The sequence below is a fragment of the Talaromyces stipitatus genome, genomic scaffold, assembly GCF_000003125.1.
Source record: "Talaromyces stipitatus ATCC 10500 scf_1105507295511 genomic scaffold, whole genome shotgun sequence".
NCBI lineage: Eukaryota > Fungi > Ascomycota > Eurotiomycetes > Eurotiales > Trichocomaceae > Talaromyces > Talaromyces stipitatus.
The window spans coordinates 15938-39002 of record NW_002990119.1 but is presented as its reverse complement, the minus strand read 5'-3'; the positions used below and the strand labels follow the sequence as shown (position 1 = coordinate 39002).

At 43.5% G+C, this 23065-nt stretch overlaps 8 protein-coding genes across 8 annotated transcripts, besides 10 other annotated features; 2 read left to right on the top strand and 6 right to left on the bottom strand.

Annotated features, from left to right (window-relative positions):
- Positions 1-1902: 1902 nt before the first annotated feature.
- Positions 1903-2901: a mobile genetic element.
- Positions 2134-2637: a mobile genetic element.
- Positions 2902-3477: 576 nt separating the features above from the next.
- Positions 3478-5019: a mobile genetic element.
- On the bottom strand, positions 4162-5783 carry TSTA_097410 (retrovirus polyprotein, putative; the record flags this gene model as incomplete). Its single annotated transcript, XM_002485678.1, has 5 exons — positions 4162-4418; positions 4668-5085; positions 5145-5198; positions 5250-5334; positions 5512-5783. The coding sequence occupies 5 exons, from the start codon at positions 5781-5783 to the stop codon at positions 4162-4164; spliced, it is 1086 nt and encodes a 361-aa protein (XP_002485723.1).
- Positions 5784-7237: 1454 nt separating this feature from the next.
- Positions 7238-7888, top strand: TSTA_097400 (uncharacterized protein; the record flags this gene model as incomplete). The annotated part of the gene is made up of 2 exons (XM_002485677.1): positions 7238-7475; positions 7806-7888. The coding sequence occupies 2 exons, from the start codon at positions 7238-7240 to the stop codon at positions 7886-7888; spliced, it is 321 nt and encodes a 106-aa protein (XP_002485722.1).
- Positions 7889-8859: 971 nt separating this feature from the next.
- Positions 8860-12327: a mobile genetic element.
- TSTA_097390 (uncharacterized protein) lies at positions 11587-12127 on the top strand (the record flags this gene model as incomplete). The annotated part of the gene is made up of 2 exons (XM_002485676.1): positions 11587-11826; positions 11915-12127. The coding sequence occupies 2 exons, from the start codon at positions 11587-11589 to the stop codon at positions 12125-12127; spliced, it is 453 nt and encodes a 150-aa protein (XP_002485721.1).
- A 243-nt stretch (positions 12328-12570) lies between the features above and the next one.
- Positions 12571-12628: a microsatellite.
- A 265-nt stretch (positions 12629-12893) lies between these two features.
- Positions 12894-12925: a microsatellite.
- Positions 12926-13694: 769 nt separating this feature from the next.
- Positions 13695-14060: a mobile genetic element.
- Positions 13725-14192: a mobile genetic element.
- Positions 14193-14671: 479 nt separating this feature from the next.
- Positions 14672-15709, bottom strand: TSTA_097380 (uncharacterized protein; the record flags this gene model as incomplete). Its single annotated transcript, XM_002485675.1, has 2 exons — positions 14672-15258; positions 15451-15709. The coding sequence occupies 2 exons, from the start codon at positions 15707-15709 to the stop codon at positions 14672-14674; spliced, it is 846 nt and encodes a 281-aa protein (XP_002485720.1).
- Positions 14732-16180: a mobile genetic element.
- Positions 16181-16225: 45 nt separating this feature from the next.
- Positions 16226-16726, bottom strand: TSTA_097370 (uncharacterized protein; the record flags this gene model as incomplete). Its single annotated transcript, XM_002485674.1, has 3 exons — positions 16226-16557; positions 16583-16598; positions 16628-16726. The coding sequence occupies 3 exons, from the start codon at positions 16724-16726 to the stop codon at positions 16226-16228; spliced, it is 447 nt and encodes a 148-aa protein (XP_002485719.1).
- A 159-nt stretch (positions 16727-16885) lies between these two features.
- Positions 16886-17287: a mobile genetic element.
- TSTA_097360 (uncharacterized protein) lies at positions 17090-19161 on the bottom strand (the record flags this gene model as incomplete). The annotated part of the gene is made up of 3 exons (XM_002485673.1): positions 18617-19161; positions 18260-18517; positions 17090-18169 (listed from the first exon to the last, which is right to left on the bottom strand). The coding sequence occupies exons 1-3, from the start codon at positions 18929-18931 to the stop codon at positions 17090-17092; spliced, it is 1653 nt and encodes a 550-aa protein (XP_002485718.1). The 5' UTR covers positions 18932-19161.
- A 46-nt stretch (positions 19162-19207) lies between these two features.
- On the bottom strand, positions 19208-19576 carry TSTA_097350 (uncharacterized protein; the record flags this gene model as incomplete). The annotated part of the gene is made up of 2 exons (XM_002485672.1): positions 19208-19457; positions 19479-19576. The coding sequence occupies 2 exons, from the start codon at positions 19574-19576 to the stop codon at positions 19208-19210; spliced, it is 348 nt and encodes a 115-aa protein (XP_002485717.1).
- Positions 19577-20958: 1382 nt separating this feature from the next.
- On the bottom strand, positions 20959-21744 carry TSTA_097340 (uncharacterized protein; the record flags this gene model as incomplete). The annotated part of the gene is made up of 2 exons (XM_002485671.1): positions 20959-21570; positions 21643-21744. 2 exons carry the CDS (start codon positions 21742-21744, stop codon positions 20959-20961), a joined length of 714 nt encoding a protein of 237 aa, XP_002485716.1.
- Between the last annotated feature and the right edge of the window lie 1321 nt (positions 21745-23065).

Below are 23065 nucleotides of genomic sequence, written 5' to 3'. Positions count from 1 at the left end.
TTCGCAGTGAGAGTAGTAAGCTTGGTAGGACGGCATCTTTAGATATCGAAGTCGTTCCTACGAAAGAGCGTAAGTCAAAAAGTTTCTACAGCTGTAAATTGTGGAGCTGGATTTCCCAGCTTCTTTGCGGGGTTCCTGTACTAGGTGGGGCCTAATTGTCTCGGATTCGGCTTGCCCCCCGGGATCACCACTTTGGGCCTAGCGCGTGGCCATAATGGGTTTAGCGAAGTCCTCGATCCGGCGTAGGGCATATGATCGGTCCTAATACGGAATAGCGTGCGCGTGCCTCGACTGCTCAATGTCACGGACCTGGATCCACCTTAGTTCTAACAGCGGTGCGTCGTGATACGTTAGGATAAATTTGGATAATTGAACCTCGCACAGGTTCCGACCAATGATATAGTGGAGCGTGGTGACTTGTATGTAACGAAGTATCGAACAGTACTGAGACGGTGACTGGGAATAGTAACAAACTAAGATAGAAGAGATCCCCCGTACAGCCTGGTGCCTGTACGAGTTAGAATGCCTTGCTGACTCTCACTGTTGTATTCAAGCGACTTATGTCAAAGAGCTATGAAGAACTAAATACATGATGGTAAAAGAGCGTCCTTATATATCCAGTCCTCCACGTTTCGTATACTTTATATCGTATACTTTAAAAGTAGCAAGTATAAAGTATACGATATTCTTCCAATAATATCGCGTTGTTTCGTATACTCTTATCTTGATAAGATATCGGTATATCTTTCCTATCACCACGTGACTTCTGTCTCCTGTTGGATATTTGATACGCTAATCCCAATCAGGATGTCATTACTAATCATGATTCCTCGGAATAACGACATATCCGTGAGAACATGAGAGCCAAACTCAAGCCTACATTTTGGAGTCAGGATTGTCATTTATCCCGTAAATCCGTGATACTTTGCCACTATGATGTGTATATAAAGAGGATCAAGATGTGTAGTTAGCTATGTTTTAGAAGACGTGCAAATCAGAGTCAATTATTCCTCACCCAAATTGTACAACTCCTATCAGAGCCTAACCCCGTTCGGACTAGTACCCAAAGATTCCAATATCTCCTGATTGCACAGTACGCTTTACTGTTCATGACTGTAACAACGTTACAAGGGATACGTATAGGGATTCAAGAGGGATCACAAGAATTGAGTATACAAGGTAGGGTATGGAATGTCAATGTACTGAAACCTATCTTTTGCTATCCTGGAGCATCTGCCATCTTTATAGATATACAATGTGTACCAGATCTCCCTTCTCTGAATAGCTCCAGTAGTCAAGGTGCAGTCCGAGGGAGCTGAAACCATCCTCGAACATATAAGCCTTCACCTGGTGTAGCTGAAACTCAACTTGAGACGTATTGGGCGCATTTCTTGGAATAGTTAGACCCTAAAGCCTGCTGGTTGTTACAACTATCCCCCCTTCAAGGGCTTACGTCCACGCGAGCCATGAAGTACACATTCGCTAGATCTGGTGTAATCTATATAGTGGGAAAACCAGAGATATTGAACAAAAACCACTATAGTACATCATCTGGCTTCACGTTCGTTTGCGTTTTTGGGATTTCTTAAATTCTTGGATTAACCTGGGTACATTCATATCGTTCTCTGGTACCCATTAGTTGTATTCTGAAGGCCATCCTGTTCACTTGATCAGGTAGTAAATCTTTCCCTTTATTAGTTGTTTGTTTCAAATTTCTTCCACCTTATATTTCTTAGGATTATTATTCAGTTCTAGCAAAGGCATTATATCCTGCTTCTCTCTAGGATGGTATTCTTTGAGTAACTAGATTAGGAACACATCATGAAGCCATGAGTATTACTAGGGAAGTGCTAGTCGATATGCCTGAGACCCTATCACTTCTGTGATTCGAAATGGGCCAATAAATCGAGGTTGAAGCTTCTTGTTCTTAAGCTTTAGATTCTTTGTTGATAATTTTACTAGGCTGCCTCTTTTGAAGGTCTTTGGCGTATGTTGCCTATTGTAATTTTCAATTTGACATTGCCGTGCTGTGTTTAGCTGGTCTCGCAGTCCTTGTCTGAGTTCATGAAGTTTTCGAATATAATCCTTGGCTGCAGGTATCTTCCTTTCTGGGATGTTGTCCGCAACGTCAACGTGGAATTCTAGGTTAAACCCATATAGAGCCTTGAATGGCGATATTCGAAGTGTATGGTTTATACTATTGTTGTATGCAAATGCAGCTATAGGCAGAAGCTTTGCCCAATCCATTTATTTAAGACTGGTAAATGCCCGCAAGTAACCTTTGATGATTCTGTTTAAGATCTCTGTCTAACCATTAGTCTGTGGGTGAAAAGCAGTGGACATTCTTCTCTTGATAAAGGAATAGTGGCATATCTCAGCCCAAAACTTACTAGTGATTCTAGAGTCTCTGTCTGATACGATCCCACTAGGACATCCATATCGCAATTCCACTTCTTTGTGGAGTAACTCCGCCATTTTGGCTGTGTCAATTGTGTCCTGGACCGGTAGGAAGATCGCTATCTTGGTATATTAATTCACAACTGTCAGAATAGCATTGTATTCCTCCGTCCCTACTTTGGACACTGGCAACTGGGTAATAAAATCCATTGATATCTCCTTCCATAGCCTGCTTGGCTGTGGCAAGGAATCCAATTGCCCATAGGGTTTATGTCTTGGAGTGGCATTTCCTTGATAGACTAGACACATCTGTATGTATTCCTCAACGTCTTGTCTCATGCCCTCCTATTTGAATTTCTACTGTAAGAGTTCCAATGTCTTTTGGATTCCCCAATACCCAGCAGATGGTTCGTCATGGTGTAATCTTAGGATCTCATGCACTAGACTCCTTTGGTTAGGGACTAATATCTGGCCCTTGTACAGCAATACTCTGTCACTTGTATGGCCATATTATAGTCTTGTAGAGTCTCCTTTACTGAGATCCTTATCTACCCACATACAGAAGGGATCCTCCTTCTGGGTAGCTGCTACTAACTGCCGCAGGCCCTCTGAGGGTTCCTGCCGTGGTGCTTCATTCAGGACTGCCTGCCGAGCCCTTTGGCGTGTGATCTTCTGAGTCAACATACACCAAATGAGGTGATTAGCCTTAACCCTATCTCCCTAGGGTGTCACAGAGGGTTCTAATGGGCCTGGACGCACTGTCCCCCTCTGCCATTTGGATTCCTGTCTTCCCGACTCACTATCATATACATAGGTTTCCATCAGCACTTGTCGTCCTAACTTACTGTCATATTCACAAGCCCAGCCTTACACCTGTCATCCCAACTCACTGTCGTATATATAGGTGACTACATCTTGTGGCTTTTCACTTGCCTGTGTTGACTCCTTACTAACCTTGCAGGTCTTCTCTTCCTCACTTCCTTAAGGATTTCCATTATCATGGAATTGCATCATCCTCCGACAATAGCTTATGTGGATTTGTTATACACGAGCAATCTTTGCCCCTAGCGTCATCAACAACTCTAAGGATGAGTCTTCTAGATCATCCTTCTGATTTTGTCTTAAGTAGTCTGGTCTTTGTGATGGCGCATCTGCCAGATTTGTTGATCCTGACCGCTATTTAATCATGAAATCGTATAGCATAAGGTAATAGCACCATCGTGCTTAACGACCATTTAGCCTAGACTGCTTCATAAAAGTCTGCAAATTGTGATGGTCCATTAGTACCTCTACTAGGTACTTACTATCCTCTAGATAGTGTCTCTAATGCTTAAAAGCTTCTACAATTGCTAGCATTTCTTAGTCTGGTATTCTATAGTTTAGTTCTGGACCCTTGAACTGTCTAGAATAGAAGATAATAGGGTGCCATCGTCCTTTAAATAACTGTGATAGTATTTTACTAAGCGCATACTTAGATGTATCAGTCTCTAACCGTGTTGGAAGGTCTGGATTGAAATGTCGCAGTAACAGTGCGGTTTCGAAAGCACTCAATAGTTCAAGGAATACCTCCTGCTAAGTGTTACCCTATTCCTTGTGGAAATCACCAGTTTTCTTACCGTCCTTACTGCCCTTCATTAGGCTTGTAAGTGGCCTAGCGATGCATGAATATCCTTAGATGAACCTTCTGTAGAAGTTACAGAACCTAAGGAACACTTGAACATCCTAGTATGACCCTGGTGGATGTTCCTTCCACTCGCTAATCATTCAGACTCTTTCTGGGTCTATCTTGACTCCCTGATCATTAATAATAAAGCCCAAGAACTCCATTTCATTCTGATAGAACTGGCACTTCAAGGGTTTTGTATATAGTTTGGCTGTTCGTAGCCATTCATATACAAGTCTCAAATGCTCCGTATGCTCTTCCTTCGTCTTAGAGAAGATTAGGATATCGTCTAGATATACGATGCAAAAGTCGTCAACCAACCCTCTCAGGGCCTGGTTGATGTAACCTTGGAATGCCGCTGGTGCATTTGTCAGTCTAAATGGCATCACCAAGTACTCATAGTGGCCATAGCGCGTGTGGAATGCTGTCTTCTACTCGTCTCCTGGCCAGATTCTAATGTGATAGTATGTATCCTTCAAATCAATCTTACTGAACACTTTCGCGCCATTTACATGGTCTAGTATTTTGCCTATCAACGGCAATAGGTATCAGTTCTTAATGGTGACTTTGTTAAGGCCTCGATAATCGACATAGAGTCTTAGTGTACCGTCCTTCTTTGGTACGAATAGGATTAGTGATGCAGCTGGACTTTTGGATGGTCTAATAAAGCCCTTTTTGAGGTTCTCTTGGAGGTAGCATTGTAGGACTTCCAGTTCCGCCTGTGACAATAGGTAGAGTGGACTATATGGTAGTTCTTGTCCTTCCTGGATCTTAATGGCTAGGTTAACCCCTTCACAGTTTAGTGCTAGTTTTTCCGCATTCTGAGGAGAGAAGACATCGGCATATTCCTTTAAATTGCTCGGTAGACTATCCTTGCTGTCTATACCGCTGGTCTTGTTGAATAGTGGATTGTACTCTATGAGTGCGTATACCTTTGGCCCTTTTATCAGTTGCTTCTGGAATACCTTTACTAATTCAACTCTAACATAGTGCTCAATAGGATCATCGCCAGCAGGCAAGCGGAACTACCATTGGTTGCTACTAGCTTCCTTTGCTTATAAGGAGATATCAATTCTAATCTTACCCAATGTTTGTTCTCCAAGGAGTAGTGGAGCGTCCTCTGGAGCTCTATCAATGGCTAGGAAGGGTCTTTGATAGGAATGAGTAACTCCTTGATGGTTAGTTATACTCTATGTGGCCTAGTAAGCCCCTTTCGCTTCGTGCCGTATGTTTCTAGCTGACTGCCATAGCTTGGGGTACCCTTTGATATATGGCTTCAAGCCTTGCTGTTTTGCAAAGTTAATACCAATCGTGTCAATTTCAGCACATGTGTCTAGTGCAATCTCTATATTCTCTGGATCGCCATCCAGGATGCTCAATTGGCCCATAGCGCGTAGGTAATCCCCTGTACGCATTTATGGCTCTCCTTTAGGACTAGAAGGGAGCCTTACTTGTTTTCTAATGAGTCTGAAAGGTCCCATGTCTGCTCAGCCATTCGCTCATGACCTTTCTTTCGGCTGGCTATTTTAATAATACGAACACTTGGTTTCTTCTTCTCAGTGTCTCTCTTATCGTCCTTCTTGTAGTAGTTAGCGAGGTGCTCGGTGTTACCACAAGTGAAGCAAATTTGCTCTCCTTTCTTATTCTTGCCAGTAGCGAATTCCTTAGGACCCTTTGAGGTCCCTGTTTTGTTCGAAGTCTTATTCTCATTCTTGCTCTCCATTTTAGAAGCATGCTTTGATAGATTAGACTGTTTGGTTGTGTGATCAGTCTTGGTTTCTGGCTTCTTGAAGTCCTTTTTCCTAGGGTCCTTTTCATCATATTTAATTTCCTCCCACATACGTGTAGCAAGGGATAACATTGCTTGTCATGTCTAAGGTAATAGATTAATTCCACTAAGTCAGATTGCATGTTGTAAACTTAGTCGCAATCAACTAAAGAATTCCATTGCCTGTGTTCATTCATTTTTTGGTTCTATTTCTCTCTCAAGGCTTATAAGATAAGCATTAAAAGCCTAAGGGGTTTAATTAAATCTCTGTCTGGCTTTACTCTACTCAATCTGCATTTTAATTTTGTCATTTCCTTGGTCCCAAATAGTAAAGTCGAGCTAGGTGCTAAAGGCTTCCCAATTATATTTATCGTTAGAAGCCGTGCAGATGTAGTTATTCTACATTGTTTTACAATCTTTGTGAAGGTAAATCAGTGCCTTAATCACTTTGGTTCAGTCATTGTTGTATTTATATAGGGATGCATCGAAAGCTTGCTAGATCTCAATCTTCTAGTTGCTCCAGGCTTTAAGGGTTGCACCTATCTTGAGTTCTTTGATGCTGTTATATTTAAGATCATGATTAGCTCGTTGTTTACGTGATCTGTCGTCCTCATTGTTGGTGCTTTCATTAGCCTGTTTTCCTATACGAGCTTTCACAAGTACCTGAATCCTATCAGTAAGGACTCAAAGTTGTTCAGTAGAAAGTGGTTGATTATCCACAATCTCTTGCATTTCGCGGAGTCCTATTAGCTAGCAGACGTCCACTTCATCATACTAGTTTTTGGTATTGTCGCTAGATTCGGTTGGCCCCTAAGTAGAACCAACGCCTATTCCATTATCCTGTTGGTCGTTCTGGCTGTCCAAAGACCCTAAACAAGCAATTCTCCTTGTAGATACTACCATTGTGATCGGTCTCAAAGGATAGAGGTTTCAGAGTTGTAACAATGTTATAAGGGATATGTATAGGGATTCAAGAGGGATCATAAGAATTGAGTATATAAGGTAGAGTATGGAATGTCAATGTACTGAAACCTATCTTTTACTATCCTGGAGCATCTGTCATCTTTATAGATATACAATGTGTACTAGATCTCCCTTCTCTGAATAGCTCCAGTAGTCAAGGTGCAGTCCGAGGGAGCTGAAACCATCCTCGAACATATAAGCCTTCACCTGGTGTAGCTGAAACTCAACTTGAGACGTATTGGGCGCATTTCTTGGAATAGTTAGACCCTAAAGCCTGCTGGTTGTTACAATGACTGGTACACAAAAAAAACGATTTTCGAGTTGATAGGCGACTTCCTTATAATTATTTATATCAAACAGTCGGAGGCTCAAAATCCTCAACCCTCTCTACCACCTAGCTCCCAGGAGTGCAGCCTTTGACGCGTCTCAACGCGCCCGGCAACACCATGGCGCGTAAAGGCCCTGGTACAGACGGCCCTCTACAGACAGCCCTTCTGGAATCCACGTCTGCAGCCATAACAAGAGCTTCTGAAGGACAGAAGATCTTCAGCCCTATAGCTGTATTCCTTGATAAACACCGTAGCCAAACCACTGGCCTTGCTCCTCACCTACTAAGAGCCCTCACCGCTCTAAGCGATGACCTCGCCTTGGTAGCTCAACAACATTTCAACACTTATATTAGTGGTATCTTAATGACCTCCATTCTATCTGCTCTGTCTCCTTCCCCTTCCTCTTCCTCCACCCCAAATCCCTTACTCCCTTTATCCCCTCCCTCACATCCCCCCTCAGGTCTTAACCAGTCAACTTATGCAACTATTACCTAATATGCCCCAGTCAAATTAACTCCCATCACTCACCCTAAAGCCTCTATCAAAAAGCCTATGCCTCTAGTAAAACAACCCCTTCCTAACATCTGGCTCTTCGTACGCCTCCCAGCTGACCATGCAGCCAGAAAAATAGAAGCCTACGCTATCTACTCTAGCCTATAATCTTAACTAAACTTAAATAGTGCAGCACTAAAAGAAGTCCAAGCTACAAAGACTGGCTTTGCACTATGCCCCTCATCTCCAGAAGCCCTCCTAGCCCTTAAGGCCTAAAAAGAGACTATCTCTGCATTCTTTATTAACTGCCAGATAGAACGCAGCTCCTGATAGGTCTTATACTAAGTCACTAACATGCCAAGGAAAATTGGCTAAATCTTGGATGGTCAATACTCTCTAATCCCTGTCAATCCTATACTACTATCCTTAGAAATTAGCGAAATTACAGGGCTTAAGCCTATATCTATTAGCGAGATCACTACAAGCGCTGCTAACCCTAATACTCTCTCCTCAAGCTGGTTTATCAACTTCCTAGAAGGTATGAAATTATCACTGCCTATCTAGCTATATCTTTTTAGCACTATTACTAATGCTTGTCACCTCTCTAAGAAAATAATAGTTATTTAATATATACGATGCTAGAAATGGCATAATACACAATCCTGTGCACACCCCTCTCAATGCTAACTATATGGCTCCTTAGAGCATACTGAAGAGGGCCATATTAACTGCTATACAGCCCTAGAGCCTCATCAATGCCCTCCTAGATATATACACTGCCATAGACTATATCTAGCTAATTTTATAGAATGCCTTCTACGCCCCAAAGATAATACTAAACATACTAAAGCTTAACAAACAGATATCTGCAAATCCTACGCCATAAACCTTGCAAAAGCTTGAACTAAAGAAGGATATAGCTCTCAGCTCTCTATAGGCACACAAGAAATACCTATGGCATTAGATGAGATACTATCATAGTCTTTAATCTATAAGATTATCTCTCCTTTCTATTTAGTAACCCCCCCACCTCGTGCCCCAACTAAAGATCCTCCCATTACAGCTCGTGCAGTCTGTTTTATAATCTCTCAACCACAAAACTGGTTTGCCTCTTTTCTTGAATAGGAGCTATAATCTATTACTATCCAACTTAAAAGACGCCTCTTAAAATCCTACAGTTAAATGTAGGGCACGCGCTAGACACATATGAAATAGTCCTCACATTGGCATACACTAGCAACATCAATATTATCCTAATCTAAGAACCATATATATTTAAAGACCTCAGCTGACAGATTACTAAAAAATATCTATCATATGAATGCTTCTCTCCAACTGATAGCTGGGCAATAAGTGGCCGACCACGAGTCCTCATCTATGTCTGAAAGAAGAAAGGCATCCGGACCTCCCAGCTATGCCCCTTTATAACTGACACTAAAGAAGCCTCGGATCTCCTGTTCTTTTAGATTTTTTCGCCTATAGGAAAGTCCACTCTAATAGTTAATATCTATAATGCTCTAGCAGGCTGCAGCAGAGTAGGTGAAGCCACGAAAGCTCTCATAACTCTGCCAGAGGTGTATTTCCCTTAAACAATAATATTTGTAGGCGATCTCAACCTACTACACAATAGATGGCAACCCTCGCTACAACGCAGCCCTACAACTTTTGCAGAGCCGTTTATCAACTGGCTGGATCTCCAGGGTCTAGTACTCATTTCCGACATAGACTGTCCCACATATGAAAGGGGTAACGTGTTAGACCTCAGTTTCGCCTCAAGCTCTCTGGCACTCGCAGGAGCCAAAGCTAGTATAGCGAGCCACTTAGATGCTACCTCTGATTATCAACCACTAATTACCACTGTTCCATGGGATCAGAGATACAAGGAAACAGCTCAGAAACTGAGATTTGACATACTAGACCACACCTCCTTCCTCTCGCTTCTCACCTCTAATCTTGCTGGCACCAAGAGCTCAGCCGCAACAGAAGAAGATCTTAATGCCCTTGCTGAAAAACTGATATCTGCAATTCAAGGAGCATATAGAGGCTCTGCTAAGAGGACTATGACACAAGGCATAGAATAACCATGATAGAACGAAGACTGCAAAAAAGCTTTATATAATTACTACTTAGGCCTCTGCTCAAAGATAGACTTCCGCAGGATAACTAGATAGTCTTAACGATAATTTTGGCGAGAGAAGCTCTCTACGGTAATATAAATGAAGAATGTTTTTGACATGAGCAAATGGCATAAGTCTACAGGCATCTTCCGAAGCCCTCCACTAAAAGATCCACTAAGGCCCAACAGCCTCCTAGCAGTTACTGTACACGAGAAACGAGATGTACTAGTCTGTAATCTTCTCCAGAACTCGGCAGAGGCAGGAGACATACCTCTGGACTCCCCAGCAGTGCCTTCCACTAGTCTCTACTTCCCAGATATATCGATGCTACAAGTGGAGGAGTCAGTACTTTAGGCAGGAAACACAGCCCCTAGCGCAGATGAAATCCCAACCTGCATACTCAAAGTAGCCTGGCCTCTGATCAAAGATAAGATACTAATGCTATATCAAGGGTGCCTAAAGATTGATTATCATCCTAAATACTTTTGACACGCAATCTTAGCAATCATCCAGAAACCAAAAAAGACTGATTAGTCTTTATCTAGTTCATATAGACTAATCGCTCTCCTATCAGTACTTAGTAAAGGACTGGAGCGCTTAGTAGCACAGAATATAGCATAGATCTCTATACACCATAAAGTATTAGTAAGGCAACAATTTGGGGCTCTCCCACTAAGATCTGCAACTGACCTGACCACATGCCTAACACATGATGTTAAACAAGTGCTAAATCAAAGCATGACTGCCTCACTCCTTACCCTAGATGTCAAAGGCGCCTTTGATTCCGTGCTTCCTGGCAGACTGATCTGCAGACTACGCGAGCAGGGCTGGTCTACCAATCTCGTTCTCTGGATTGCCTCCTTCGCTACTGGAAGATCAGTTCAGATCCGACTCGATGGAGAGATCGGCCCCTCAACAGACATTGCCTGCGGTCTTCCACAAGGATCCCTAGTATCTAGCATTCTTTTCATGCTCTACATAGCGCCTCTATTCCGTCTAGGAAACCTAAGGAACAGATTTGGTTACGCGGACGACGCTACCAACCTGGCGATCTCAATATCTCTTGCTACTAATTACGAAGCCTTATCAGACTCACTTTAAGAAGCTCTTAATTGGAGCGCTGCAGAGGGCATTATATTTATACTAGATAAATATGAGCTTCTTCACTTCTCCTAATATAAAGCAGACCAGAATCCAACCCGCACACCTTTAGTGAAAGCTAGATCTATTACAATATTAGAAAACACTAAACGGCTATATCTATGATGGCTAGGAATCCTCTTTGATAAGAAGCTAACATTTAAATGGCATGTTAGAGAAATAGTATCTAAAGCCCTTACTGTGGCCAACGCTCTTCACTCTCTAGGGAATACTGTTTGAGGAGTCAAACCTGATTTACTACAGTAGGCTATATCAGCCTGTGTACTCTATAAAGTATACTATGGCGTAGAAACCTGGTAGCCAGGACGTACTCGCCCTGGACCTTCCTAGATTTTAAACCGAGTTGGAGAACATCTTGCGAAACTAACTAAAGTAATATTAATAGGCGCAAGAGCAGTCCTTCTAGTCTTCCGCATAACCCCAAAGCCAGTCCTTTATCGAGAGTCTGGATTCTCTCCACCAGAAATCAAACTAGATTGAATAGCCCTCCTTGCAACTGTCCGCCTACAGCGTCTCGACCCTTATCACCCACTTTGAAGACACGCAGAATAGATTGCTAGTAATAGCTAATAAACCAGCCGATTTGCCCGCTGTACACTGGCCCTCCCAAACTCTGAATAGATAAACCCTCTCTAATACGCTCCCTGGCACCCTCACGAGCCTCGTGAGAATGCTCAAGCTTGAATAGGAGCTCCCATGGGATGCACTAAGGAACAGGCAGTGGCTAATTTCATGGCTTTTCAATGTACCATCCCTAGCTCAGATATTGTAATCTTTTCAGATGGATCTAGGCTAGTAGACAGACGTGCAGGGGGTGGCTATATTGGACTTCAAGCACACTATCAGTTCCTCTGCTCCTCACTCTCATACGGACATGGGAAAGAGGTCTTCAACGCAGAAGCAGAAGCAGCTCTAGCTGGCGCTCAAGCAGCAATAGTGTACCCAACAGCTTAATTTGCTACCAACCTATAGATCTGCCTTGACAACCTAGAAGTTGCTATACGCCTTCTATCTCCCTTTATAGGATCTTTCTAAGAAATCTTTGAATCTTTCCGCACCCTTGCAGTTGCCTAGCCACTTCGCAAAAGGCTTCCTCACACTAAAAGCGGATCTATCTAAATCCGATGGGTCCCTGGACACGCCAAAATCCCTGAGAACAAAGCGGCTGATCTCGCTGCCAAAGAGGGAGCTGCCTCAATCCCTCCTGCTCCTCACAAATTCTCATACGCCCTGCTAAAGAGATACGCCAGGACTCAATCCCTATCTACTGCTCAGTCACAATGGGAGAAGGTGGCACCACAGAGCTATCAAGATCTAGAAATAACCACTTCTCCTAAACGCCCTGGGGAGCTTTAACTTAACCGACTTAATCTTAGCCATATTATTGCGGCCCGTACTGGTTATAGAGACTTTGCAGACTACCATGAACGCTTCAACTATGATAATGCTTATCTTCTCTGCTGATGTAGAGTATGAAAAGCACCTCTGTACTTCTTCTTCTGTCATATAGCTAAGAGATGAGCTCCTTGGCCTCCTGGGCCCCCTTCTAAGGTCATCTCTTTCCTCTTAGGTACTGCTAAAGGAGTACAAAAGCTAGTTACATGGCTAGCAGAGACCCACTTCTTTGAGGATATCTGCCCTCGCCAACTTCTTCTTAGCATCTAGCTAAGACAGCCCTACTCTTCCTTTATATTTCTCTTCTCCTTCTTTCTTTCTCTTCTCTTCTTTCTTTCCCTCTCTGCAAAACTTACTATTCAGTTATAATAGTGGTGGAGTAATAGGTTATGGAGTGTAGGTAGACCATTGCAGCTAGCAAATACCTAAAACCCACTCAAAGTAGACCTCCCTGTAAGACCACGGCAGCTATGGAAATACGCCAAAGAGTCTCTTATTTGTATATAAATCTGATAGGACCTGAAACCCAAGGCTTACCCCTCGGCGGCCTATGTCCCAGTAGGGATCGGTGGGAAGCGTGCGAGTCACGAACCACGGCCGTTAAATATACACACACACACACACACACACACACACACACCCCTTACTCTTGGGGGGCAGTCATCAATATCAGGAATTCTATACCATATTGATCAGGCTCGTCAGCTCGTCGGAATAGCTGTTCTACGTGACTAGTGCTAGCGACCTAGACGTAGATAAACCGACAATAAAATACTTAAAGGAAGAATGACAGGGAGCATATAATAAGTTCAAGTAACAAACTATATATATCTCTAAGGTAGAACCAACACTTAAAGAGTATAGCTCTTTCTTGGCCTAGTATAAAGGAATGGAAGGTATTACTAAGACTGCCAAACCAAACCATGAAGCCTTATTTCAAATAACTCTAGATAACCCCCCCTTTAAAATATACTTCACAGAATTCAGAAAAATCAACAGCATTAAGATGGTTTCAGTGCTCAATGATTATTTAACATACCACGCTTTTACCAGGGATAATAAGTACCTGTAACAAGGTTACGAGGGATACGTATACGTATAGAGATTCAAGAGGGATCACAAGAGTTGAGTATACAAGGTAGGGTATGGAATGTCAATGTACTGAAACCTATCTCTCCTGCTTCCGCAGCATGCTTTCTATATAAGAGACATTGATGTTGTTTCGTGGCAAATATCATTGACCACAGCCAGCTAAAAGTTGTCCATAGCCAGCTGAACATTTGACCATGACCAGCTGAAGTATCCACACTTTTGCTCCTCTCCGTTAAGTTTGTCCTCGTATCAAACCAACCCTAATCCCTAAGAGATTGGACAAGCATGTTGGTTGTTACATAGATCCTACGTGCTTACATGAATCTCCAGCCCGAAAACGTGGATGGATGTTCTGGGGCTCATTTCATGGGAATACAAAAGGCCCATGCCTATTTTGGGAGAAGGATTGGGGCTCAATTGACTCTGAACGCTATTGTGAAAAGACCGTACCTATTATTGACGGATATATTCGCTTGAATCAACAGAAATCTATATATCTTCAACTTATGCAGGATGGTGCTCGGCCCCATACAAGTAAAGAGACTGAGAAAGAGCTTCATGAGCGGAATATATATCCAATATATTGGCCAGCTTTTTCCCCAGAATTGAATCCAATTGAAGCGGTATGGGATTGGATGAAGAATTGGATACAGGAGCAATATCCGGATGATGAGCAGCTTTCTTACAATCGATTACGTGAGGTTGTACGCGCTGCTTGGGATGCTTTACCTGAGCAGTTTCTCAAGGAGCTGATTGATTCTATGAAAGCTAGGTGTGAGGCTGTAATTGTTGCTGAAGGTGGCCATACAAAATATTAGCTTAGTAAGCAAATATAACTGGCAGAATTGATTGGTATTTAATCCCTGCACAAAAAACCGTACTAGGGAAACTTCCGGGGGCAACGTTGTACCAACGATAATCGATGAATTATTGATACATGCCAATACCAATTGATTACTGTCGGTTTATCTACGTCTAGGTCGCTAGCACTAGTCACGTAGAACAGCTATTCCGACGAGCTGACGAGCCTGATCAATATGGTATGGAATTCCTGATATTGATGACTGCCCCCCAAGAGTAAGGGGGACGGGGAGTGGCTAACTACATATATACGCGGCACGCACGTGCCGCGTTAGACTAACTGATATCCAGTGCCGAAACGCGCTAGGTTTGATATTCACGTTCCGACACTGGCAACTCTCTAAGAAATAGGGATAGGACGACGAGCAGTACAGGATTGACAAAGCAAAGAAATTGGTGTAGCTTTCGTTGGAGGGGTTGTAGACCTTTCCACCTATCCATCCACATTAATATTAAGCTTATTTGTGTCGATAAGTGCCTGTAAAGCGTGACATGGTTTGCTCTTTGTCATGGCATTGGCTGGATTGCTTTCACCGTCAATCCACTTGATCTCTGCAATTTCTTGGCGCTCGTATGACTGTCGGAGGTACATGAGGTCAATCATTAGACGCTTTTCTTGGGTAGTGCCTAATTTGACGAGACATTCATACAGGCTCTTCGAGTCAGTGCAGATAACAAGGGGTAGGGGCTTGGTAAGATGTAGAAGTTGCGTTGTTGTTGATTTGATTGACGCAGCCGAATCGAAGCCATGAACCATGGCATAAAGTTTAGAAGCAAGTACACTTCTTATAACGCGCTTGCACTTGATTAAGGACCAGTGCACAATATTTTCGTTATTTACAGCATCTACGAGAACAATAACAAAGCCAATTTGGGAGGAGAAATCCTTATTGTTTGCGAAGGATAAATCTGCAAAGATTACGAGGCATAACAAATCCAAATCTAGACGTACAAAGCGTAATCCGCGTTCAGCATTATCAAGTTGCCATTGGAGGCGTTTATTAAGTGACTTGATGTCGTCTTTTCCTGGATTTGTGATCTGGGCAGCAAACAATAGATCAAAAGAAGCCTCAGGCTGCGATACAGAAGCAATGTAGGCTCCAAGTGCGCATTGAGCCACATATTGTTCCTGCGGCGATACGTCCTTTCAGACCTTGCCTTGGGAACTCGTTGTATCCGCATATCGATCTTGTACAGGCCGTATGAGCTTACAAGTGCGTTCCTGGGTGAGAGTAATACCCTGGGCATCCTCCGTAATAAGGCCACCGTTGAATTTTAACGGGTTTGAAGGTGTAAGCTTCTCTCGTGGTTTGCAGAGAATATTAGCTTGTTTAATCTCATTCTCCTCATAGTTCGCAAAAGTGTTGTCGGCGAGGATGAGGGTGTCATCAGTCTGCATGTCAATAATGCCAAATCCTTGTGACTGGTCAATGCAGTGCAAGAGGCATAGATTGTAGGTGGATATTGTCATATTAAGTTTATCTGTGTGATATATGTGATAGGTTTGAAACTAGTGATTACCTGCTTTAGGGATACTGTACAAAGGCTTGACAACTTTCAATATTGTGCCTAGAGGGAACAGGTGCACAAGTTCGGGAGGGGGTCGTATATAAAAGTTGCAAGTGAGGGGCGTGGTTAACTGTACATAGGCTTGTGTGACATCGCGTAGAAAAAGATAAGTATCAGTAATGCAGATTGTAAGGCACAGAAGCAGGCGTTGACTGCAGCGCTGTATTGTAGGTGATTAAGTCAATACGATCTCTTTCCCTTTGTCGTTGTAGGCTTGTACGACTAGTCGCGACTTTTTAAAGGCCTTGTCGGTGCCCCAATTCTTTATCTCGTTGACGAACCGCAAATTGAAGATTCGGGTGCCTTTTGGGATGTTGTCTACTTTAACCACTTTGAATACACCATTTTCTAATAGGCTGTTGATCTCTTTCTCTTGTGATTAGTCAAATTGAGCGAATACCAATTGTATGAGGTTATCTTAATATCGGGCTAGTAATTGCCAATTTCGTTGGGGGCGCTGTGCAGGCCTTGCCTGGGATGTAGATGTGTCTGGCTCGTCGTCTTGAGGTATAGATGGTATTGAGTTTGTGCCTAAAGGTGCCTCAGGCTCTTCATTTGTATGCTCTGAATTGGTGTCTTGGTTGTTCTCATCTGGTGCCTTGTAATACAGCCTCACAACAGTTATATGGAATTGCTTTGGTTCATCTGGAAACTGGATTATGCACATCTCGCTCTCAACACTTAGTAATTTGTACGGGCCTTTCCACTCTCCTGTATAGCTGGTGTTTCCTTCCCTCCATACACGTACATCTGAATTTATTGGCAGAAGATGTACAGCTATAGACGCAGGACTGTTACGCGTATTAAGGGCATCTCAAACCTGTCGTTCGGCGTATAGTTTTTGGACCTCTGTCATTGCCTTTTTAAGTGCAGCAGCACGTTGTGTAATTGTAGGTGCAGAAGAGTCATATTCTACCATTCATGGGTAAGCTCCAAAAACAAGAAGCGTAGGGACTAAATCATCTGGGCCGGCTATATCGTTGACAGCCTTGACAGCCATCTGTAGGGTAGCGTCTTTAGGTAAATCTAGTAATTCCTTTTTGATGATGTTATATGAGTGGCGAATCATGGTATAGTGTCGTTCAACAGTTCCAATTGACCAATGTGCTTCAATTGGTACTATTTTAATGATTATGCCTACAGCTGAAGCAGATTGTGAGAATTCCCTGCTTGTAAAGGTCTTTCCAGCGTCTGTAATAACTAAGTCTGGGAGTCCTAGGTACGTGTTAATCCAGATCTTTTGGAGTGTATCCCATACAACTTTTGTTGAGATATTTAGTAGCTATGCAGCGGCATTGAAGTGTGTTGCTTTGTCGACAATGTGAAGTACAGGATCTCCATCAAGGTACATAATATCAATAATGATAGAGTGATTGAAGTCAACATCTTCATGCAGTGTAAACCGGAATCGTCCAGGTGACTTGTCGTATATTTGACAATGGTAGCAGAATTTGCGAATATACTCAATTGCTTCCTTGTTGGTTTCGTGGCCCGCACGTGTAAGTACACGGCGAAGTCTATTAGTTGAAGGGTGGCCAAATCGGCGGTGTAGACGGCATAATTCGGTATTGGTAAGAAGGCAGGGGTTGTAGTCAAATGAGGTAAGTAAGTGGGTATGGTAGGAGTAGTCCCATACAAGGAATGGATGGCCAAACTGACGAATGACTGGTGTTGTTTTTCCCATTTTCTTATTGACAAGGAGATTGCAGGTATTATTAAAATAGAGTTTTAGTCTGTCGAGTTCGTACAGCAACATTAGGAATGGTGTCGTGGTTATCAGGATATAGAACCATATAGTACTAATAGGTGTAGGCACGTCAATTGACCCTATTGACTGATAGGGATCGCTAGGTCCAAATTGAACTGTTGCCGTGCCAGCCGTTGTAGTATTAATATCGATATTTCTGACAATTCTCTTGTAAGCAAGGTATTGCCCATATCCGGCTGTAGAGAGTTGCACGGCGCCAGTGTTGATAATAATACCCTTAAAGCTTTCTGACGAATAGCGGCCCTCATTTAGATAGACGTGACTTGACTTGGGGGTCAGAACCTTAAGAGTTACTTCGTTGGTTTTGTACGAATCAGTTTCCAAGTCAGGCTTCAGGAATAGTGAGGCAATCCAGTGCGAAGCAGAACGGTTTGCTAGTTCCATGGTTATTGATAGACCATGGTTCGTGTTATTGTCTTTGTGCATTATAAAGAATGTGGCTGTAAACAGGGTTGACAAGGCATCGTGTGTAGGTCCAGATTCATAATTATCTGTCAAAATAAGGTCATCGGCAGCTAATAAGAGTTCCTCTGGCAGTTCCTCATTGTTGTCATCCCCTGTGCCCTCGTAATCAGCAATATATTGATTGATACGCTTGTTAAAATGGTCTAAATAACGGCGTTTCGAATCGGCTCTTTCCTTGGGCGTGTGACGTGTTAACCAGCAGTCAGGTTTTTAACATACGAAGCACTTTTTCCTGCCTCTTTGATTGGAGTGCTGTCGTGGTGAATGGCCTTGAGAGGGTGAGCGTGACTGTTGATTATAATACCGTCGATCTGTAAAGTATGTGTTGGTGCTGGGGTTTGCAGTGCGGTGCCCATTCGTGGCTTTTATCATGTCTTTGTACTGGCTGACACCTGATTGTAAATCGCGGGTTAGTCCAGGAACTATATCTTGTTGCTTTAAAGTTGCAAGTTGGCATGCTGGATGTGTACGAGTTGCCTGTAAAAGTCTTGCAAGGTAAAATTCTTTGTTGCGTAGTTTTGGAGCTAGGCAGTCGTATAAACTTGTAAGTTCTGTTAGCATCATGTTGAGACACACTTTTAATGTCTTCTCTGGGTTCTCATCGACTGTATTTTGAAGCGAAATTCCGCTCCACTTATCCAGTACGGTTCGATGATATTCTGGGCCTTCGAAATAGGCACGAATTCCTTCAACGGGATCACGGTCACTTGCTTCCCATATTTCCTTGTTGTCATAGTAAAAATCCAAGGCTTGGCCTTTGAGCATTGTTGGGAAAACAAGTTTATACGCATTCTTTGGTAGGGATAGACGTTCACAGTAGTCGTTGAAGATTCGAAGCTTTGACCTGTAGGAATCCTCATTTCCACTATACTTTTGGTTGTCTGAATACATCTTCGTGAGTTGAACAAGTGCCTGAGAAACGGATTGTGTTGACGGTGCGAAGATAGCCAAATTTGGGGCTTGTTAGACTTCATTTAATGGCTCTAGCTCAATTCGCACCCATTGACTTTGATCTTGTGGTATATCATGTCTTATTGCCGGGGGTGAAAGATATTGGATTTGTTGTTGACTTCAAGATCTTGTGAGGGGTCCCTCTCCAGTTTGGTTTTGTGCCTCATTAGTGCCGTAGTTTGAGGGTTGATTATATGTATTGATCACTGTTTCGAATTAATCATTGAGCACCTTCAACTCAATTGTATTGCCTCGTCTGAGGTGGCGAATGACTTCCTCCTTAGTCCATGGGTGATATTTTTCTGTAGAGAGTAGAGTATAGAGTTTTTTAGCTTCATCATCCTGTTCATCGTTGGTAACATATACACCGTTAGTTTGAAGCAAATCAACTAGTTTCCCGAGTTCGATGACGGACACGGTATTGAAGTTATTCAAAGTCCACTTATCGAAGTCTTGTTTGAACGCTCTTAACAGACGTGAATCGTACGTGTTCGTATATTCTTTTATCTTCGCCTTGACGGTAGCGTCGAGTGTCTTCTTTTCTGTCATCGCCTGGTCGGTATCGTTGCCACTTTGTCCTGCCATTTTGATGATTTGTATCTGCGAGACCAGATCCAGAGATTTGGTGCGTTGTTCGGTGCGTGGGTCGACACACCGTAGGTTGTACGTAGGCTTCGTACGTCAGGTTCTTGCAGGTCGATTCTGACGGAAAGTCCGAATCCGTAGGCTCACTACGTTGATTCCTACCTAGTGCTAATACCGAGAGTTTTCTCGCGTAGGCCTCTAGCGTAGGTTCGTGACGTAGGCTTATACGGGGGATCTAAGCGTAGAATTCGTACAGGAATAATCCTTCGTGCGTAGGTTCGTACAGGGAGTTCGTAGGTTCGCAAGACTCAGCAAAGAGTTCACAAAAGAGTCGATATATGGGGTCGAATATATCGGTGAGTCGATATACGAGTGAACGTATACTGTAGGGTGTCGAAGAAAGTGTATTTTGTTAGGACGCTTGCACTAACGTTGGAATAGGGGCTCGTAGATAAATGTCTGATCTGCGGCCACTGATCAGTGTCGGTTTATCTACGTCTAGGTCGCTAGCACTAGTCACGTAGAACAGCTATTCCGACGAGCTGACGAGCCTGATCAATATGGTATGGAATTCCTGATATTGATGACTGCCCCCCAAGAGTAAGGGGGACGGGGAGTGGCTAACTACATATATACGCGGCACGCACGTGCCGCGTTAGACTAACTGATATCCAGTGCCGAAACGCGCTAGGTTTGATATTCACGTTCCGACAATTACCAACGATATTATTGATGACAACTCTGACTTTGACCATAGGTAGGTAGCTGAAGTATCCACACTTTCCCCACCATGCCGGTAAGGTACTGATACATACTGTAACGAGTCTGTCAGGTCTGCTGGTTGTTGTTGGAGATGTGGAACGGTGTAATAACACGGTAACACTTCCTTTTACTCGCCAATTCTATGTCAGCGTATCTCTTGATTTATTCCTCGCTCTGTCTATTTCTAACATGGGGAATTCTCCTCTATATCGAAGAATCCAAGCCCCTCGCTATAAAACGTGTCTTTCCTTAATTGGCTGACCAACTAGCCAACTAGGGGCCGACTCGAAGTCGATTCGACACCTCATATTATCTAACAAGAGGCATCACGCGCCTACAATATGAGGCTTGCAACAAGATCCACGATCCTTGCCAATACTTTGTTCCCAATCCGGTAAGGCCTGGATAGATTACCGAGTTTGCAACAGTTGTTACACTTAGTCCCATGGAAATTCCCATGGGAATTTTGTCCATGGACAGCTCTATCCGCCCGCCCATGGACAGGTCCCATGGGACTTGAAGAGGTCTAGTTTAATCGTGTCATTCTGACAACGAAAGCCTAAGAGCTCTATCGCACTTGAGAATAGCATCATGCCCACTCTACGCACCAAACATCTAACCTATGATAAATGGGCCTGTGCATCGATCGCAGCTTCAAAAGTCATCTGAGCCAACTCAGCCGCGAAATTGATATAAGGCGAATGACCAGAATCGAGGGCAGCGACGCGGACAGGCGCTCCTACATCGGCTGCGTTCTGGAGGCAGAAGTCCTGGAACTCGGGCGGCAGCCAACGATCCTTCAACGATCGAATATAGAGCGTCGGTACGTCTTTCCATGCAGCGTAGGTTGTCTGCCCAGTCAAAATCGCAGCGTTGCCCCATTTCAACAGCTTGACCTGCTCCTCTTGATCATCGGGTGCCAAGTCGTGATACAGGAGCCAGATGGGGTCTATGGGAAACCAAGTGCTGTTGTCGATGCTGAATTTCACGAGTGAGCTTCTTCCGGGGAGGTTGACGGCTTGCACCACTGTTCGAATCGTCTGGCCTTCGCTGAGCATGAATCCGGCCGCGTAGATGAGACTGACCACACCACCGGGTAGGTTCCTCGCCTGTCTGTCCTTGCGGGTGAAGTTTCTGATACCGCTGGTTCCCGCAATGCCGCCATATGAATGCATTAGCATGATGACCTCTTGGCCGGCGTCGACCAGAGGCTGTACGGCTTCGCAAACAGTCTGTATGTCGGCATCGAAGGTAGAGTTTGGAGGTTGTTGGCCGTTATTCGTTGGCAAGGCCGGAACGTGAACCTTGAAAGTTTTCGCCTCCAAGGCACAAATCAGCTTGTGGTATGCTTTGGGTGCAGTCCAAGCCCCCGGGACGAGGACGACGCTAGGTAGTGTCACAGACATGTTTGGGCATGCCGAAGATAGAACAAAGAACAGAATGTAGATGATATTTGACGCGAGCAACGTTATGTCAGGCTTTCAGCGATTTGAGATACTCAGGCGGCCAGGTGATGATGATGATGATTTATTACGCCCGGAGGGACTAACCGTATAGGGCACTAGTGCGCTAGATACATGCAATTTGTTGGATTGTATGTAACAATCTCTAACGGTATATCTCAACGTATTAAATTATGTATGACAAAAGATGGGGAATCCTTGATCCTTGTTGTGATTCTTGTTGTCTTCTAAGTACCAAAATGAAGGAAAGTCCGAGAGATGCCTTTTAACCCCTATTCGGTAGATTCCTCTGTTAAGTGTGTAGCTCGCTCTGATTGGCTAATGATCTTGTCAATCTGATTGGCCGGACCTTTTAGCTAATCCAACACAATTCATGGGCTCCCACTAACTAAGTTAGAGCGACGGGTCCGTCGCGATTACGTAAACTTTAAGATTATGTAAGTTAATCCTCTAAAAAATCCATCTATCAGAACCTCAATTCATGGGGAATTAGTAGGGACACCACAAGTTTTTAGTAGCCACACCACAACTGATTATGTAATATTTGTCGTTATGTAATCTCACCACACCCCCAAACTAATTATTATGGCATTGATAGTTTGGCCAATTCTTATATGATTAAGATGCCTCAACCTGGCATGCAGATTGATTGGAATTATTTTACTTTACATGATCTGATTGTATGCCCAATTACCCCGCAGTTCGAGCACTTAGAAGGCGCTTTTCTCTTGCCCGTTGCAGTTGCAGTTGGAGTCCCCTTTTCGACATCTACCTTTGGATTTCCACCCTTTTTATCTGATCTTTTTGCCTTCGGTATAGGCAATCGAGGTTTGAGTAGTGGCAGGTACTCAGATCGATTGTCTGGTGCTATATTTTGCCTCCAAAAAGGATGAATATCTGTTAATGGAATAGGATGCTTTTTCTCTAGCAACCGTGCGATTCGGTGGGCACATGGAAGGCCCATTGTCCTAGTGAAGCTATTAGAGCACTCTGGTAAAGGGGCAAGGGATGTAGCTCTCTTAGCTATATTAACTTGATCGTGGACACGATTGATTGCGTAGTGTGAAGCTCTCTGGTTAATCTGCGAGTATAGAAAAGATTGGCAGAATATAAAGCTGTTTAGTTGGTCATGTCTAACCTCATATACTAGAGCATCGATCTGCTTATGTGCCGCATGCCTCACTCGGCCCAGACAGTCAGTATATCGCCGGTTGAGGCTGTATATACTTCTTGAGAAGGCATGTGAACCCTCTACTCGTGAGGT